This window comes from Manis pentadactyla, assembly GCF_030020395.1.
Source record: "Manis pentadactyla isolate mManPen7 chromosome 15 unlocalized genomic scaffold, mManPen7.hap1 SUPER_15_unloc_1, whole genome shotgun sequence".
NCBI lineage: Eukaryota > Metazoa > Chordata > Mammalia > Pholidota > Manidae > Manis > Manis pentadactyla.
This window is the reverse complement of record NW_026644588.1, coordinates 1248673-1264438: the sequence shown is the minus strand read 5'-3', so window position 1 is coordinate 1264438 and position 15766 is coordinate 1248673. Positions and strand designations below refer to the sequence as shown.

The window sequence follows — 15766 nt, the reverse complement described above, 5'->3', positions numbered from 1 at the left end:
CAGTGGATGCAGTACAACAGCCAGGATACATCTACATCTGTGAGAACTCAGCATCACACGAAGGGGGTAAGATACAAGCCGTGGCCAGGCGGGACCCAAATGCTCCCCCACTCCAAAACCCGGAGGGAAGAAAGGAGTCGGAACAGGGAGGGAGTGAAAGCCCAGGACTGCTAAACAACCAGCTATAGAAATCCGCAACCAGAACGCAGACACAAGGTGCCCGGGGTGCTGGATATTAGAGAAACAGAGAAGCAAAACCTGTGGGCAGGTCCCCACAACCAGTGCCCCTGAGACAAAAGAAAAGCAAGTGCTGTCTGCAAGTCTTAAAGAGACAGGGACCCCATAGCTGGACGAAGTTGTCGCAGCACACATAGCCAGCAGCTGGGAATCTTGGGGAAACTTAGGCACCCTAAACCCCGGACAGGCAGTGCAGCTCTGAAGCCCCTCACAGCACTAAGCAGCCTGCCGGTCATTCCAACTGGCATGGACACCGACACACCGGCCCAGTAGTGGGAGAGTGGCAGCGTGTGCCGGGGACAGCAGGACTGGAAGGGACTGAGAGCAGATCCATGTGCCAATGGCACCAAAGGAGACCAGGAGAGGCTTGTGCGAGCCCACAACGGCACGACCGAACAGCCCGGGCACAGCTCGTGTGCACCGGTGGCAGGGGAGACAGAGGAGCCTGGTAGAGGCCTGTGCGCACCTGCAGTGGAGCCCGAGGGAGCAGGTGCGCCCCCAGCAGCCAACCGGAATCCCAGCCCAAGGCACAGCCACCCAGGCCAGACCCAAAGGCTGCTGCTGAAACAGAGCTGCCCGGCAGGGTCGCTGCTAGCACGGAGGAGCGCACCTGGCATGCCTGCCTCTCCCCGCAGGGCTCCGCACTGCTCTGATGGACACACCACCCACAGTAGCTTAGAGGACTAACCCGATGGCTGCTCCAGGAGTGCCGGTAACTGTCACAGGCAGCGGAGAAAGGCAAGGCATCCAGCAAGTAGGAAAGGACTTTCTTCTCCCAGCTGACACACCCTCAGCCTGCCTACAGCCACTGCTATCACCATGAAAAGGCAAAAAAATCTGGTCCAGTCCAAGATACTTCAAACAACACCTGAGAGAGGAGCTGCAGAGACAGACCTAACCAGTCTCCCTGAAAAAGAATTCAAAATAAAAATCATAAACATGATGACAGAGCTGCAGAGAAATATGCAAGAGCTAAGGGATGAAGTCCGGAGGGAGATTACAGAAGTGAAACAAACTCTGGAAGGATTTATAAGCAGAATGGATAAGATGCAAGAGGCCATTGATGGAATATAAACCAGAGAACAGGAATGCACAGAAGCTGACACAGAGAGATAAAAGGATTTCCAGGAATGAAACAATATGAAGAGAACTGTGTGACCAATCCAAAAGGAACAATATCCGCATTATAGGGGTACCAGAGGAAGAAAAGAGAGAAAAAGGGATAGAACATGTCTTTGAAGAAATAATTGCTGAGAACTTCCCCAAACTGGGGGAGGAAATAGTTGCTCAGACTACGGAGGCACACAGAACTCCCGAGAGACGAGATCCAAAGAGGACAACACCAAGACACATAATAATTAAAATGGCAAAGATCAAGGACAGAGTATTAAAGGCAGTGACAGAGAGAAAAAAGGTCACCTACAAAGGAAAACCCATCAGACTTCTCAACAGAAACCTTACAGGCCAGAAGACAATGGCATGATATATTTAATGCAATGAAACAGAAGGGTCTTGAACCAAGGATACTGTATCCAGGCATGATTATCATTTGAATATGAAGGAGGGATTAAACAATTCTTGGGACAAGCAAAAGTTGAGGGAATTTCCCTCCCACAAACCACCTCTACAGGGAATCTTAGAGGGACTGCTCTAGATGGGAGCACTCCTAAAAAGAGCACAGGACAAAACACCCAATGTATGAAGAATGGAGGAGGAGAAAAAAGAAGGTTAAGAAATAATCATCAGACTGTGTTTATAACAGCTCAATAAGTGAGTCAAGTCAGACAGTATGGTAGTAAACAAGCTAACCTGAACCTTTGGTAACCACAAATCTAAAGCCTGCAATGGTGATAAGTACATATCTTTCAATAATCACCCTAAATGTAAATGGACTGAATGCACCAATCAAAAGACACAGAGTAATAGAATGGATAGAAAAGCAAGACCCATCTATATGCTGCTTACAAGAGACTCACCTCAAACCCAAAGACAGGCACAGAGTAAAAGTCAAGGGATGGAAAAAGATATTTCATGCAAACAACAGAGAGAAAAAAACAGGTGTTGCAATACTAGTATCAGACAAAATAGACTTCAAAATAAAGTAACAAGAGATAAAGAAGGACATTACATAATGATAAAGGGCTCAGTCCAACAAGAGGATATAACCATTATAAATATATATGCTCCCAATACAGGAGCACCATTATATGTGAAACAAATACTAACAGAATTAAAGGAGGAAATAGAATGCAATGCATTCATTTTGGGAGACTTTAACACACCACTCACTCCAAAGGACAGATCCACCAGACAGAAAATAAGTAAGGACACAGAGGCACTGAACAACACAGTAGAGCAGATGGACCTAATAGACATCTATAGAACTCTACATCCAAAAGCAACAGGATACACATTCTTCTCAAGTGCACATGGAACATTTTCCAGAATAGACCACATACTAGGCTACAAAAAAGAATTTGATCCAAAATAAAGTCTGAGCAAATCAATATTTAATAGTTAGACATAATAGGCAATCATTTTCATTTGCCATTTTTGGTCATTAGTGAGACAAGCATGCTGAGTTTTCTTTCTTTTAAATAAATATAATCTATTCCTATACATTATGAACATATTTTTAGTTGCTAACCTGATTAATATCAGTACCAGGGATTATTGGTAGTTTCCTCTTTTTTATATTCTGTATTTAAATATTTTCCTTAGGTTTCATTTTAATTTGCTTGTGGCAAATTTCTAATTTCACTACTTCAAATTTATGAAATCAAATGCCTTCTGGTCTGTGCTACATGTGGTGATGATTTGTCCTACCCCACATTGGAAAAACCCACCAGGATATTTTTACTAAGAGGATCTGTCATTTTAAATAATTTTAGATCTAGTATGTTTATTTCCTAAACCACTCTAATGTGCCAGATGAAAGCCTACCGTTTTTCAATGAATACTCAATTATCTTAATGCTGTACATTCAGTAATTTTCTTCCTATTCTCTTAAGTTCACAATGAGTTTTTCCTAAACATCTAAATACAAATCTACTAAAGAGTTCTATAACACATGCCATACATAGGATCTATTAATAAATATTGCCCCCAAGATAAGAGACACAGAAAAATAATTGGTATCTTTCCTGTCCTCAGCATTAATCCATAGGGACAATTTAGTGTGGTGGCAAGAAAAAAAATGATACACATATATGCATTAGACAGGAACAACTAAAACGTGTCAGAGTGGTGCCATCCATCCATCCTGACGTGGACCGCCTGCTCACGTAGCATCCCTACCCGTGTGTTTCTTCACCCACACCCTGTTCCTGCTCTGTTCTCTTTTCTATAAAGCCTGTCACCTTCTAACATACTATGCAACTTAGTATGTTAGGAACACTTCTGACTGTTCCCCTCACCCAGAATGTAAGTTTTTTGAGAACAAAGTCATTTTGATGTTTTGTGCATGTTCATCTCAAATACGTAGCAAAGTGCCAGACACACATAAAATCATTTCTTGGAGCACTGAATGTCACCTTAACTTTCTTACCCATTTGTGCATTCTGTTGCCTGTCCTATCTTCACTAATTCACTGCCCTCCCTTCAGGTTCAAGTTCCCTAAGTGTTGTCAAGAATGGAAAAATGACATAATCAGTGGAAAAGGTGATTAAGAGTTCAGCTAAGCCCCATGCTCAGCTTCCTTCCCTTTTCAGATTCAGTGTACTGTTCACCTAGATGGTAGGCTCCCTCCCTGCACAAGGGCAGGACTCATGTCTGTCACCCAGGTGCCCCACCACCCGGTGAGCGGTCATGTAGGACAAGGATGGAGGTCTCCTGAGATCACGCATTCACAGCAGCGAGCACATAGTGGGACCCTGCACCGATCACGTGAGTGAAGATTGTATGGAAAGAACTGGAAGTTGAGGGAACAAACCCTAGTGTTCCCTTCATCCAATGGAAATCCGGTCCCTTCAGTTGGGACAAACTGGGGCCCAGGTCCCATGCATGGGAAGAACACTTTGATGAGACCCAAGATGTTTCCAGAGGGGTTTCTCCAACTCTCTTGGACCCAGTGGCCCAGCCACAGCTACAGGACATACACACCATGCTCCTTCCAGACAGGATGAAGGAGGCAGGTCCTCAGTCAATTCTCTTTCCCAAAGAACAGAAAAGGATGCACACCATCCTGAAAACTAACAAAAAATAGGTGCATGCCCGCCCTGAAGATGTGACACGGGTGTGTAGTCTTAACAGGCTCTGAGCAAGACTCCAAGTCAGGAAATGATAGCCTTCTATGCAATTAATTTTTAAATCTGAGTTCTCACTGATTATCTTGTACAGCTTAAAAATTACTCTCAAAAGAAAATCGCACAGTATGAATTTCAAATGACCACATCCAACGCCAACACCAAGGGAGTAAGTCCGTGGTGGCGACTGTAAAGCCCACACAAACTTGACCCCATGTGTAAATATACAGATTCTTTATTTGTAACACAACTTCACACAACCATTTATAAGACCAGACAATGTGAATCCTCTTCCACATTTGTCTTTCGTAGTTTATCATGCATTTACTTCAGCTGTGCATGTAGTTTTCCTCGTTTCGTCTATGATTCAATGCCTTGACAACTGCTGAGGGGAGTCCTCTGCACAGGATTAAAGGACCCGAGAAACTCCAATCAGAGGAAAGAGGCAGGATCCACCTGAGGGGTCCCCGCACATACAAGGTGATCACCATACTGCCACCGGAAAATAGAACAAGTAGAATGGAATTAAGAACGAACATTGGGTATTTAAAACCACGTGAACAGAGTATAAAAATTTAAGTGTTAAGGCGAGTACATCTCCAATGAGGCTACCTGCCTGTGGGCCTTCTCTCCTTAGCTGTGGAAGGTGATGTCACGTGATGTCATTTTCAGTATTCTGATTCCCTGTAAGTCCAAGTATCCCCTGGCAAGCCTCACATTTCTCACAGACTACGCTCCTTAAGGGTGGACATGTTTGGGACAAAGGCTTCCAACAGTGTTCATCGGGCTGCCCTCACTGCCCAAGTTCCCCAACACAGGACAGCAGGGAACACGTAAACAAATGAACAGAGGGCTGAGAGCCACTTACCTGTCAGCCATCTCCCCACTAGAAAATAATCCACGTGGCACGAGAACCTGAGGTTGTGCAGGCATTTTTTGTCTCCATTTATAGTCTCATCTCCATCCCTTCCTCCTCCTCCACTTTTCTCTTGAAAATAAGGCTGAGGTGCCTTTCTGAGTGTAAAGCAAGCGGGAGCCCTGTGGCTGAAGGCTTTCACCAGGAAGCAGTAGTTACTGTCTCTTGCGCACCTTCTCACAGGTACAGTAAGACCTGAGTTGGTCCAACTACAATGATTCCTTGGGTGACAGAGGTGGTGATCTGTCACAGGTCTCAGTAGTGACAATTATACGGTTCCTCCTCGTTATGGATACATGGGTGGCAGGTAAGGTCTTCCTTCTGGCTGAGGACTGTTCTGAGTCGCTGCATTCTGAGTTGCTTCCCCAAAGGCCCTGTGACGTGCACGCGGTGGGCCCACTGGGGACGCGCCTTCCGCAAGTCCCAGGATGAGCCCTGCGATGGGAAGCCGGGGCTGGGAAGAAGCTTCTCTCCGACAGGATGATTTGTGTTCGAAGAGCCAGTGATGATGCTCTGCAGCTTTCTTTGCACTGAGCAGGTCTCCCTTCACTGTGGGAGGAGCAGGCGAGGCCCTCCACGCTCGCGGCTGCGCCAGGGCTCGCTCAGGGGTGGACCCGCTGGTGCTGAAGGAGGTGGGATCGGCGCTTGAAGGCCTTCCCGCACGCTGGGCACTGATGCGGCGCCTCAGCCGCGTGAACGACAGCATGCTGCGTGAGGTAGGTGCTCCGGTGGAAGGCCTTGCCGCACTGGCCGCACGTGTAGGGCCGCTCCCCGGTGTGCGTGCGCTGGTGCTGCGCCAGTTCGGAGCTGCACCGGAAGGCCTTGCCGCACTGGCTGCACTGGCAGGGCTTCTCCCCCGTGTGGGTGATGGAGTGCTGCAGCAGATGTGCTCGGTCACCGAAAGACTTCCCACACTGTGCGCACTCAAAGGGCTTTTCTCCGCTGTGGGTCCTGTTATGCCGGATGAACGTGGAGCGGTGGCTGAAGGCCTTGCCGCAATGGCCGCACGCATAGGGCTTCTCCCCGGTGTGAACTGGCTCGTGCTGGGCCAGGTAGGACCTGCGCCTGAAGGCCTTCCCGCACTCAGGGCACCGGTAGGGCTTGTCCCCCGAGTGGATGAGGCAGTGCCGCGTGAGCGTGGAGCTCTGGCTGAAGGCTTTCCCACACACATCGCACGCGTAAGGCTTCATTCCGGTGTGCACCCGCTGGTGCCGGGCAAGGTACCACTTCCTGGTAAAGCCTCGCCCACACTGCCTGCACTTGCAGACGTTGCTCGCGCCATGAATCCCGGTGCCTTTTCCCTGTCCTCCTGGGTCACGTTCCCGGAGGTCGCCTCCCTGTGAGACCCTGTCCTGTGACACCCTGGAGTGCAGACAGTCACCTGCCCCTGAGCTGCCATCCTCGGGCCTCACTTCCCCATGAGAGGCCTCCTTGCGGACGTCTTTCCCAGGCCTTGGCTCCCCCTTCTGCACCTCCACAAGCCCTTCCTGTTCCCCAGCCTGCCCCAAACAGGAGCCCCCTGCAGATCCTGGCGCCAGGCTCCCGGGCAGCAAGGCTCCCTCAGGCAAAACCCACAAAGAAGTGCCTGGGTCTCTGGTCCCAAGTTGTGCTCTGTCACCTGAAAAGAATCCGATATAAAAAGGGTGCTTTCAATGATGCACAGGGAAGAAACAGTCCACACTGCAGTGGGGAAGAGGGTGAAAACAGCATCTCTGACATCTGCTGGGTCCATCTTTACAACCCAGCTTTCTGGTCACTTTTATGGTCGTTTCATGCTTGAAACCATTCCAGGGAAAGTCAGAGGGCAGGTGGACCACGGGACAGAGGAGCCAGAGTACAGACGCTCTCGGCCCCTAGCAGGGCAGGGAGGGGAGTTCTGATTTCCCTGTCTGGGGGCATCTGCCCCAAGAACATGATGAGGGCATAGAGAAGGAGCAGCCGATGAGGCTGGGGGAAAAGAGGCAACATCCCAGGGGGTGAGGCTTGTGGAGAGTCCGTGCGGACAGGAGGGGAGGAGACAGCACAGCCTGGCAGGGGCTGGGGGCATGAGGGGAGGGAGCTGACGCTGAAGGTGCGGCCACACCGGGGGAGAATGGAGGAGGAAGGGTGGGGACACACGGGGCTGAGTGGGAAAAAGAGGTGAGCTGTGCCTCTGGGGGCGGCCTGGGCATGGGGAACCCTGAGGGCAGTGGCAGAAACCACGGCCTTGCCCTGCCTGTCCAGTGCGCTGAGCCCGGGTGGGTTTCTTTATTTCTAAAGTCACGATTTCCACATATGAGAAAAGAGGACACTTGGTTTCTCAGGCTGCTGTGAGGGTTAAAGGAGAAAATGCCCATAAAGCGCTCAGCAGGGTTCTTGACGCATGTTTAGTGAATTGTGGGTCACCATCCTTGTTTGCGAGGGTTAGTTTTCTGTGTCAGCTCGGCTAGGCTACTGTGCTGTTTGGTCAGACATCACTCCAGATGTTGCTATGACTTATTTTTTGGTGAACTGTCAGACTGAGAAAAGCAGACAGTCCTTCATAAGGTGAGCGGGCCTCCTCCAAGCAACTGAGGACCTTAAACGAAAAGACTCACATCCCTGGGAGGAAGGAGCTCTGGCTGCAGACTCAGGCTGCAACAGCAACTCCTCCGGCGTACGGACTGCCTGTGGACGTCAAGCAGTTCAGCCCTCACGATCATGTGGGCCCCTTCCTCAGTGTCACACAGGCAGCTAGCTCTGAATTCCCGGAGAGCCCTGCACTGCGGCACTGGGCGAGCAGGTGACAGCAACGGCCCCGACAAGGACAGGCCATCTGTTCTACAAGCCAACGGGGAAGGGGCCTCAGCACGAACTGACCTGCTGACACCTTACTTCTAGCCTCCAGAACTGCAAGAAAATTAATTTCTGGTGCTTGAAGCACCACTGCCCCCCAAACAAAAACAACAACAAAACCAATTCACAGCGATAGAGTGTACATGGTGGTCAGCACTGCAGGAGGAGCAGCTGACAGGAAGGGGCACCAGGAGCCTGCCAGGGCCCTGGAAATATCCTAAAGGCTGACTGCGCTGGAGGGCACTTCACTTAATGCATGTGTAAAAATTTAAGCAGAACCCTTAAGTTTTGTGCACGTTATAATACACTTCCAGTGTAAAAAAAATTAAGATTTTAAACAAAAACACTGGAAGGCAAGTGCACATGTATTTTTTTTAAATGAGGCAACTCTTTCAAGAAACTTGGTTTCATGAGTGGAGTGGACGCTCGCGGTGGGCTGCTGTGGATCTAAAGGCCCAGGACCCATTTTACTTTTCCCCAAGCATAAGTGACCTGAGCCTGTGTGGAGAGAGAAGATGGATACACAAGTCGGAGAAAAGTGAAGAAGCAGGTTCCCAGAGAAGGCAGAGGCGCCGTGTGGGGCCAGTGGAGGAACAGGCCAAGAGGTCAGGGGTGAGACGTGTTCCACAGAGGAAAAGGGAAGCCACAGATGCGAGGCACAGATGGGCCAGCACAGGCTCGGGAGCAAGCGGCAGAGGCACGCAGCGTTCGTTTTTCACGTGATGCTGATTCTGTGCTAAGACAGCAGTGACTGAGGAAGCCGTGATGATTTAGACCAGGTCGGAGTGGGTGCAGGAGCTGGTGCAGGGTACCGAGCTGCACAGGGGCACAGAGATGTGGGCAGGCACGGTGGGAGGCTCCGGCATCATCCAGGCAAAAGACGGGGAGAACTCGGGCCAGGTGCTGGTGGAGCTCCTGAGGGTGGCGGGCGAGGCAGGCTCGGGAGACACAGCATCTGATGGGCAGGACCAGGGGTACGGGGACGTGGGCGGGATGAAGATGGAGACACTGAGGTGCTGCTAGCTGTGGGGTGTCCTGCCTTCTAAGTGGCTGGGGTGGCAGGACGTTCTCTGAACTGGGCTGGGGAAGGAGCGTACGTGGTCAAGCAGCTTGGTGCCCCAGACAGCAAAGTGAGCTGTGGGATGAAGGAGACGGGGGTGGCACCTGGGACAGACGGTTGGGGTGGGGGTGCTGGCCAAAGGTGCTTGCGTTCTGGCTGAGAAGCCAAAAGGGCACGGAGAGGAGCACCTGCGACTCCCCAGACGGCTCACTCAGAGGCACACCTGTGGCTGGAGAGGCCAAGCATCATGGTGTTTGTCAGGGTAAGAGGGGCAGGAAGATACAGGGCAAGGAGCTGTTTCTGCGTGTCTGACGGACAAACAGGACGGATGGACGGCGAAGGTGGGGAAGAGTGGGGGTCACACAACAGTGCAGATGGAAATACCAAGAGGAAGGAAGGCCCCCTTTCCTGAGTCCAGAAAGGAACGTGTGATGTCACTATCACTCATGATGGACATAATTACGTGGACACACCAAGAGCGAATGTTGTGAGCCCTTCCTACAGGCCAGGCACTGTCCTAAGCAGCCTGCTGCGTTATGGCATTACAACTGCCAATGACCCCATCACACAGAGACTGTGTCACTGACTCTGACCGTAGGCAGAATACAGCAAGCTGCACTGAAGACCAGGCACACTGGCCCTTTCCCTTGGCAGAGACCTAAGCCACATTCCCAGGCCTGAGGCCCCAGGGGTGGCCGAATGCCTAGATCCTGTCATGGAACACGTGGAGTCAAGTTCACGTCATGTGCAACTGCAGGTGTCCCCCCACCAGCCGGATGGTTCCAGAGCAACCCGAAAGCTACACACTGACATTAGAAGGTGCCCAGGTATCTAAACAATGGTGTTCAGCTGATGTGCATCCCTTGACATGACAGAGGAACAGCCAGAACCCCTAGGAGCTCAGACTCTCACTGCTCGCAGGCTGGCGGCTGCCACGGCCCCACCCGACCAGCTGCTGGCTTGTACCTGGGGAGGTGCTTCGGGAGAGGAGGTCCCTCCTCACAGGCCACAGCTGCTGCCCACGCTCCAGCAGGTGGGTCAGCTCAGGTTTGGTAACCGGATGCCCTAGGAAAGAATGTGGGTGTTTTGATGAAAACAACAAAACCCTTCCATTCTGTCTGGGGTGTCAGAGCTGCTCCCAAAGTAGAGAAAATGCTCATTTGTGACCCAGAAACCAAGCGCCCAAATCCCACTCCTGGACTGCATGTGAGGTAGCAGGTGGCACTGCCTACCGACCCACCACTGCCCCTGAAGGTCATCGGTGGGAGCCAGAGAGCACGGGGTGTGCACGACACTCACACGCAGCCCTGGGTCCCTGGGGCGGGGGGCGCCTCCTTCCAGAAGTTCTGTGATTGATCCAGGTGGCTGGTTTCAACCGCCCTGTGCTTCAGGAACACCTGGGGATGCCTGGTTTCAGTCTACCACGGGCAGAAACAGAAGGTCTCGGATTGAAGGTGAGACCTCGGCATTCGGGAAATCTCCCTAGGGACAGAGAACTCCCGGTGGAGGCCGGTCAGCTTCAGGGAAGTGGCAGCCCTGATCACCAGAACCGGGGGCAGAGGCGGGCTGGGCCCTCTGCGGGGAAAGCCTTCACCGACGTGCGGGGTAGCCCGCAGCCCCTGCAGCCTGAGGAGCAGACCGAGGAGCAGGCAGACGCCTGGCCCAGAGGACCTTCCTGCAGCTGGTGATGAACCCGTACTGCTCCACCCGCCAGCCCCGCCGGCCCCACTTGGGCCTCTCTTATGTGAGATGGGGAATTTCCTTCGGGGGAAGCCAGTTCCAGTCGGTTTTCTCTTCCACGCAGCCACATACGTCTCAGCGGAGGTGGGAGGGTTCTGTGGACAAGTCCGGTGATGGGGGCAGCAGGGCCTACCAACGTCTCCTCTGGCACGTTCTACTCCACAGCCCAGGGTTTGTTCAGACAGGTGTCAGTCACAGTCACCGCGCTGTGCCTGTCACCTGCCCAGCACTGGGCTCAGGGAGCGGAGGGAGGCAGAGTGCGACAGGCGTTCTTCGGGCCCTGTCACCTCACGGCCTTTCCTGGGGCTGATTCCTCCACGTGGAAGGCCCCTCCCCGCTGGCTCACAGCCTTCGAGTTCCCAGCTCCAATGTCCTTCCCTGAGATGCCTTTTTTGAAGCACTCATGACCGGTTTTGACCTAAAGCCCCTTTAGTTTTCTTTCTACAACTCATCACAATTCATCTAAGAACGGACACCTACCTTCCCAACTAAACTCAGGCTGATGGGTGTGCACAGCATATGGCGTGAGCCACCATCACTGATGGCTTCTCTTTGACCCAAGTCCCGTTTTTTCTTAAAATTTTATTCTAAAAGGGAGCCCTGTTTTGCTTTGGTAAATGAGAAAAGTCACTTTCAGTTCTGACAAATGGAAGGTTACTGTCAAAACACAACAATGAAGCAAAAAAAACCCACCATTAACATTCCAGGAAACTCATGCACACTGCCCAGGGCTGTGAGCTGGAGGCCGTGCCCACCACGACGAGAGGAACTGGCCAAAAGGAAGGAGCACGGAACCCTACACAGTGATCCGAGACGTTCTCTTGACAATGATCAGCATCCCAGACCGAGCAGGTAAAATGACTGGCTTTTAGGGGCATCCATCCGTGGCCCCGACATTCCTGCATGCCTTCAGACTCCTGCCCTGGAAGGATCGTGGCCCAGGCCTCAGGAAGCCTGTGACGACCATGAGACACCCAGGCAGTTTTCCCTGACCCTACTGTTCAGGGGGCACCGATGACAAATGCCATGTGGAGCCTGCCTGACTCACCATCTCGAGAGCAGCCCGTAGCCCACGACCCTGCTCCAGGACTGTGGGACATGTGACACGACCAGGCAGGGCCAGCTTACCCCCTGTGGTATCTGGAATAAGGATTCAGACTGAGGTTGAGCGTGCTGGACGCTGGGGTGGGGCCTTGTGTTCAGAGGGACACTGTCTCAATCCCACTGACACCCGACACACACACAGGGAGACCAGGCAGGAGGAAAACGGACCAGGAAACTAGGGGCTCCGGGGGAGGGCAGGTGGCTCCTCCGATCCTGACAGCCAGGAACCAGGGGTTCCGCACAGGGGTGAGAGGCGAACCCTTACCCAGGGACACCAGGAGCCCGCACGTCTCCAGCATCACCTCCTGGTACAGGGTCCTCTGGGTCGGGCCCAGCTGCCCCCACTCCTCCCGGGAAAAGGTCACAGCCACATCATCGAAGGTCACGGACACCTGGAAAGTCAAACGGAGGAAGTGGTGTTGCCTTGTGCTGTTGGATGGGATCAGAGCCTGTCACTCAGTCACTGGTGAAGGAGCAGAGACCCAGGCCCAGGCCCGGATCACCGAGGCCAAGCTCCATGCTGGGCTCGAAGGGGAGGATGCAGCCTTTGGACATAATGCAACTGTGGCTAAGAGCAAAACCCCAACTGCGGAAGCCACTGGAGATGGTGCAGTGTGTCCCCACGAGGATTGGGGGCAGATGGTGAGTGTTCTGTGACATCAGAGGGACGGGGATATGGCTGTGATGGTCCCAACAACGAGAGCAGGAGCAGCCGGCGGACTGCCCTGGACCCCGTGTACCAGCCAGCTGACGGATCGCATGCCGGGGAATGGACAGCACATCCCCAGCTCTGCAGTTAAGATGCCCAGGGACAGAATCAAGACTCCTGAGTCTGCCACTTCCCAGATGTGTGGCCATGGGTAGGACATCACGTCATTTCTTTAAGGCTTGATTTCTGCAGCAACCCCAGAACTGTCACTTCACCAGGAAGAGAAAACGTTCAGAAGGCAGACCATGGAGCCCCAGGCCCACGAGCATTCGGTGTATTCTGTGAGTTTCACCAATCCTCCCACAGTGCACGAGGTTAATGCCATCATCACCTGCACCTGGGCTCAGGCAGCTCTAGAAAGTCACCCACAATCCCAATTTTAAGAAGCAGAGATGGTATCTGAACAACCCAAGGAAAGATGGCAGAGTTGCCAGAAGATGGGAAGTTGGGGGCCAGGGGCACCTGCGTGGGGAAACCAATGCATAGGAATGACATGGTGAGACCTGGAGACAGGGCACCAGATGATGGGAACGCCAAGGGGAAAGGCTGCCGAGTGGGCCGCGGGGCTGGGTGAGCAAGCGGTGGAGGACAGCAGCGCAGGCCCTCAGGGGAACCCTGAGGGGGGACCCCGCTCAGTCACTCAGCTGTTCACCGAGGGCCTTTCACAAGCCCAGGCTGTTCCCGGTCTCGGCACAGAGGGACAACAGGCGCTTGTGATACGGGGCTGGAAACAGATCCTAAACCAGCAAGGGGGCCCCAGAGATTCCAAAAACAAGAAAATAGAGCAAGGAGACTAAAGAGATTGTGGCCCACTTCAGATGTGGTGACAGGGGAGGCTTCTGTCGGGACAGCACACTGGGGCGAGACTGCAGTAAAGGGAGGAGGGGGCCATGCGGCTGCAATAGTAACCGATGTGACAAGGCCTGCCGATGAACAGGCTGGATAGGCTGACCGGGGTGACTGCCAGAGCGTGACCCGGGGCCTCCTGTGCGTTCGTGTCCCAAAGGACACCACACTCCTGCACACCGTCATCTCCGACCATGTGAATGGTCTTACTTTTCAAATATACCTGCATGTCTTGAACAACACAAACTCACTGCTGTCATTGGGGATCTGAGAGTCAGACGCCTGGGCGGCCTTGGCTCCCAGCCTGCCCTGCTGCCTTTGCCGTCCTAGCACAGCAGCAATTCAAAAACGCTACTCCTGCCTCTCGGCCGCCAGCCTTTAAGTGTGTACAGGGCGGAGGCCAGGGAGCCCTGAGGAGCAGCCTGGCGCCGGGGTGATCCTCCAAGCTCAGCACAGGTCCAGGGGGCGTCGCCATGCCAGCACTTCCCAGACCTTCCTGGACACCCGCTGACACACATCAACCGTGCATCCTTCCCGGTTCCCCAGACTAGGACAAAGGAATTCGTATTGTTATACTGAATTAAAATGTCAAATTCCTATTTTATACCAAAGAAAACAGCAGCCCAGGGAAGCAGGTAGACTCAAAGAGAGAAAAATTTGTTTGCAATATAAATAAACAAGGTCCCTGTTGCTGGTTCGGTAAATGAATATATATATTCGTATGTGTGTATGTAGTATGTAGACTCACAAATCTTCCTTCCTAAAATCAAAGCAAAAACTGTCCGCCCTTTTGACACACGCTCATTTACAGAAGTCAGACGCATCTCTCCGGGTTTTCCTTCTTAAAAGTAAAAAAGAGAGGAGAACTATGTACAGCAAGGAAGCATTTTGTCAGTTTCTCAACTGTGGGAAGATTTTAATCCGCTGCGCTAAATAATCCCTAAAAACCGCTCCAGGCGGTAAAATGCAGTGGGCGGGGATTTTCCTCCTTGGGCCCCGGCGCATTCCTGACACCTGGACGCTGAAGAAGGATCGAAACAGGAGTCGGGTTACAGAAATCCGAGGTTTTGTTGTGGACCGTGGGGCTGGGATGCGGGGGGACAGACCTCTCAACCCCTGCACGCGTGCATCCTCGCCCCCTCCGCCCCCGCCCTCGATTTGAAATGGGCGCGTTTGCTGGTAGTAGAAAGCAGGCATGGCCGAGACGAGCGCCCGGAAGCCTTCCACGGACAAGGATCTGGAGGGCAGCTGAGCCAAAGCGACAGCCGACGGAGGGAGGCAGGGCTTGGGCGCCCCGACTGAGCTGCCGCGGCCTCGGCAAGGGATGCAGCCGGACCCCAGTGAGGTCTGCGAACCCTGGGCCTCCTCCCTGCCGACCGCCCCGCACGCCGTTGTGTTCGGGGGGCCCTGGGGCCACACACCTCGCCCCTCCACACAGCATCCCGGCGGCCGTCAGGAACGGGGCCCGCCCCCACGGGACCCCTGACCTGGATTCCACACCCAGAGTCGAGGTTACCCCATCCCGGGGCTCCGAGAAACGGCCGGGAGAGGGTAAGGCGAAGGGTCGAAGGACACCGTCCTCCCGCACGTCCGGGCGGCGGGGCCGCGACGCTGGGGATCCGAGAGCGGTAGGCGCGGGGACCGTCCACTCACCTGCGCCGGGTATAAGGGCGCCGCCATGAGACCTGTTGCGAGCGGGGCAGCACGGGGGCGCCCGGGGGCTCAGCGACCCCACCCAGAACCCGCGGAGGCGCAGGTGGGGCCTCCTCGCCGTTCTGCCCTGCTCAGACCGACCCGCAGCCGAGAACTCAGCGCGAGGGTGGATGGGTCGCGCCCCACGCCGTAAACGCTTTCGCCTGGTGACGCCGGAAATCCTTCCTCTGTAAACGAGACGGGAACGCCCCCTTTCGGGTGATGTCGCCCTCTCGGTGCCCACTGGGTAATGTAGTTTCTGTCCTGCGTCTGGCCAAGCTGGGGAGCGCTGCCCCTCGTAGGTGCGAAAGGTCTGGAGGCCAGGAAAGAGCTGACAAAAGTGTGTGGAGGCTCCAGGGAAGGAGAGGCAAGGGACACTCTCCAGGGGACGCACCCAAATTTCC

General features: G+C 53.4%; 1 protein-coding gene across 3 annotated transcripts; it reads right to left on the bottom strand.

The window, feature by feature from the left end:
* Positions 1–4700: 4700 nt before the first annotated feature.
* On the bottom strand, positions 4701–15488 carry ZNF550 (zinc finger protein 550). 3 transcript variants are annotated; one of them, XM_057496527.1, is made up of 5 exons: positions 15324–15488; positions 12381–12507; positions 10238–10336; positions 5350–7015; positions 4701–4973 (listed from the first exon to the last, which is right to left on the bottom strand). In XM_057496527.1, the coding sequence occupies exons 1-4, from the start codon at positions 15348–15350 to the stop codon at positions 6000–6002; spliced, it is 1269 nt and encodes a 422-aa protein (XP_057352510.1). In that variant the 5' UTR covers positions 15351–15488; the 3' UTR covers positions 4701–4973; positions 5350–5999. The 3 variants fall into 3 exon arrangements, with proteins under 3 accessions (XP_057352510.1, XP_036753219.2, XP_057352511.1); XM_036897324.2 differs by lacking the exon at positions 4701–4973 and adding an exon at positions 12060–12151 and having other exon boundaries at positions 4980–7015; positions 15324–15345; XM_057496528.1 differs by lacking the exons at positions 4701–4973; positions 15324–15488 and adding an exon at positions 13465–13736 and having other exon boundaries at positions 4980–7015.
* Positions 15489–15766: the final 278 nt, after the last annotated feature.

What these genes read in the sequence shown, in the direction of transcription:
- ZNF550 (XM_057496527.1), bottom strand. Translation starts at nt 15,350, where the DNA reads ATGGCGGCGCCCTTATACCCGGCGCAG. An exon ending in CGGGCTCCTGGTGTCCCTGG is followed by an intron (nt 10,337 to 12,380) that starts GTAAGGGTTCGC and finishes ATTCTTTCCTAG; the next exon opens with GGCATCCGGTTACCAAACCT. An exon ending in CTCCCGAAGCACCTCCCCAG is followed by an intron (nt 7,016 to 10,237) that starts GTACAAGCCAGC and finishes GATTCTTTTCAG; the next exon opens with GTGACAGAGCACAACTTGGG.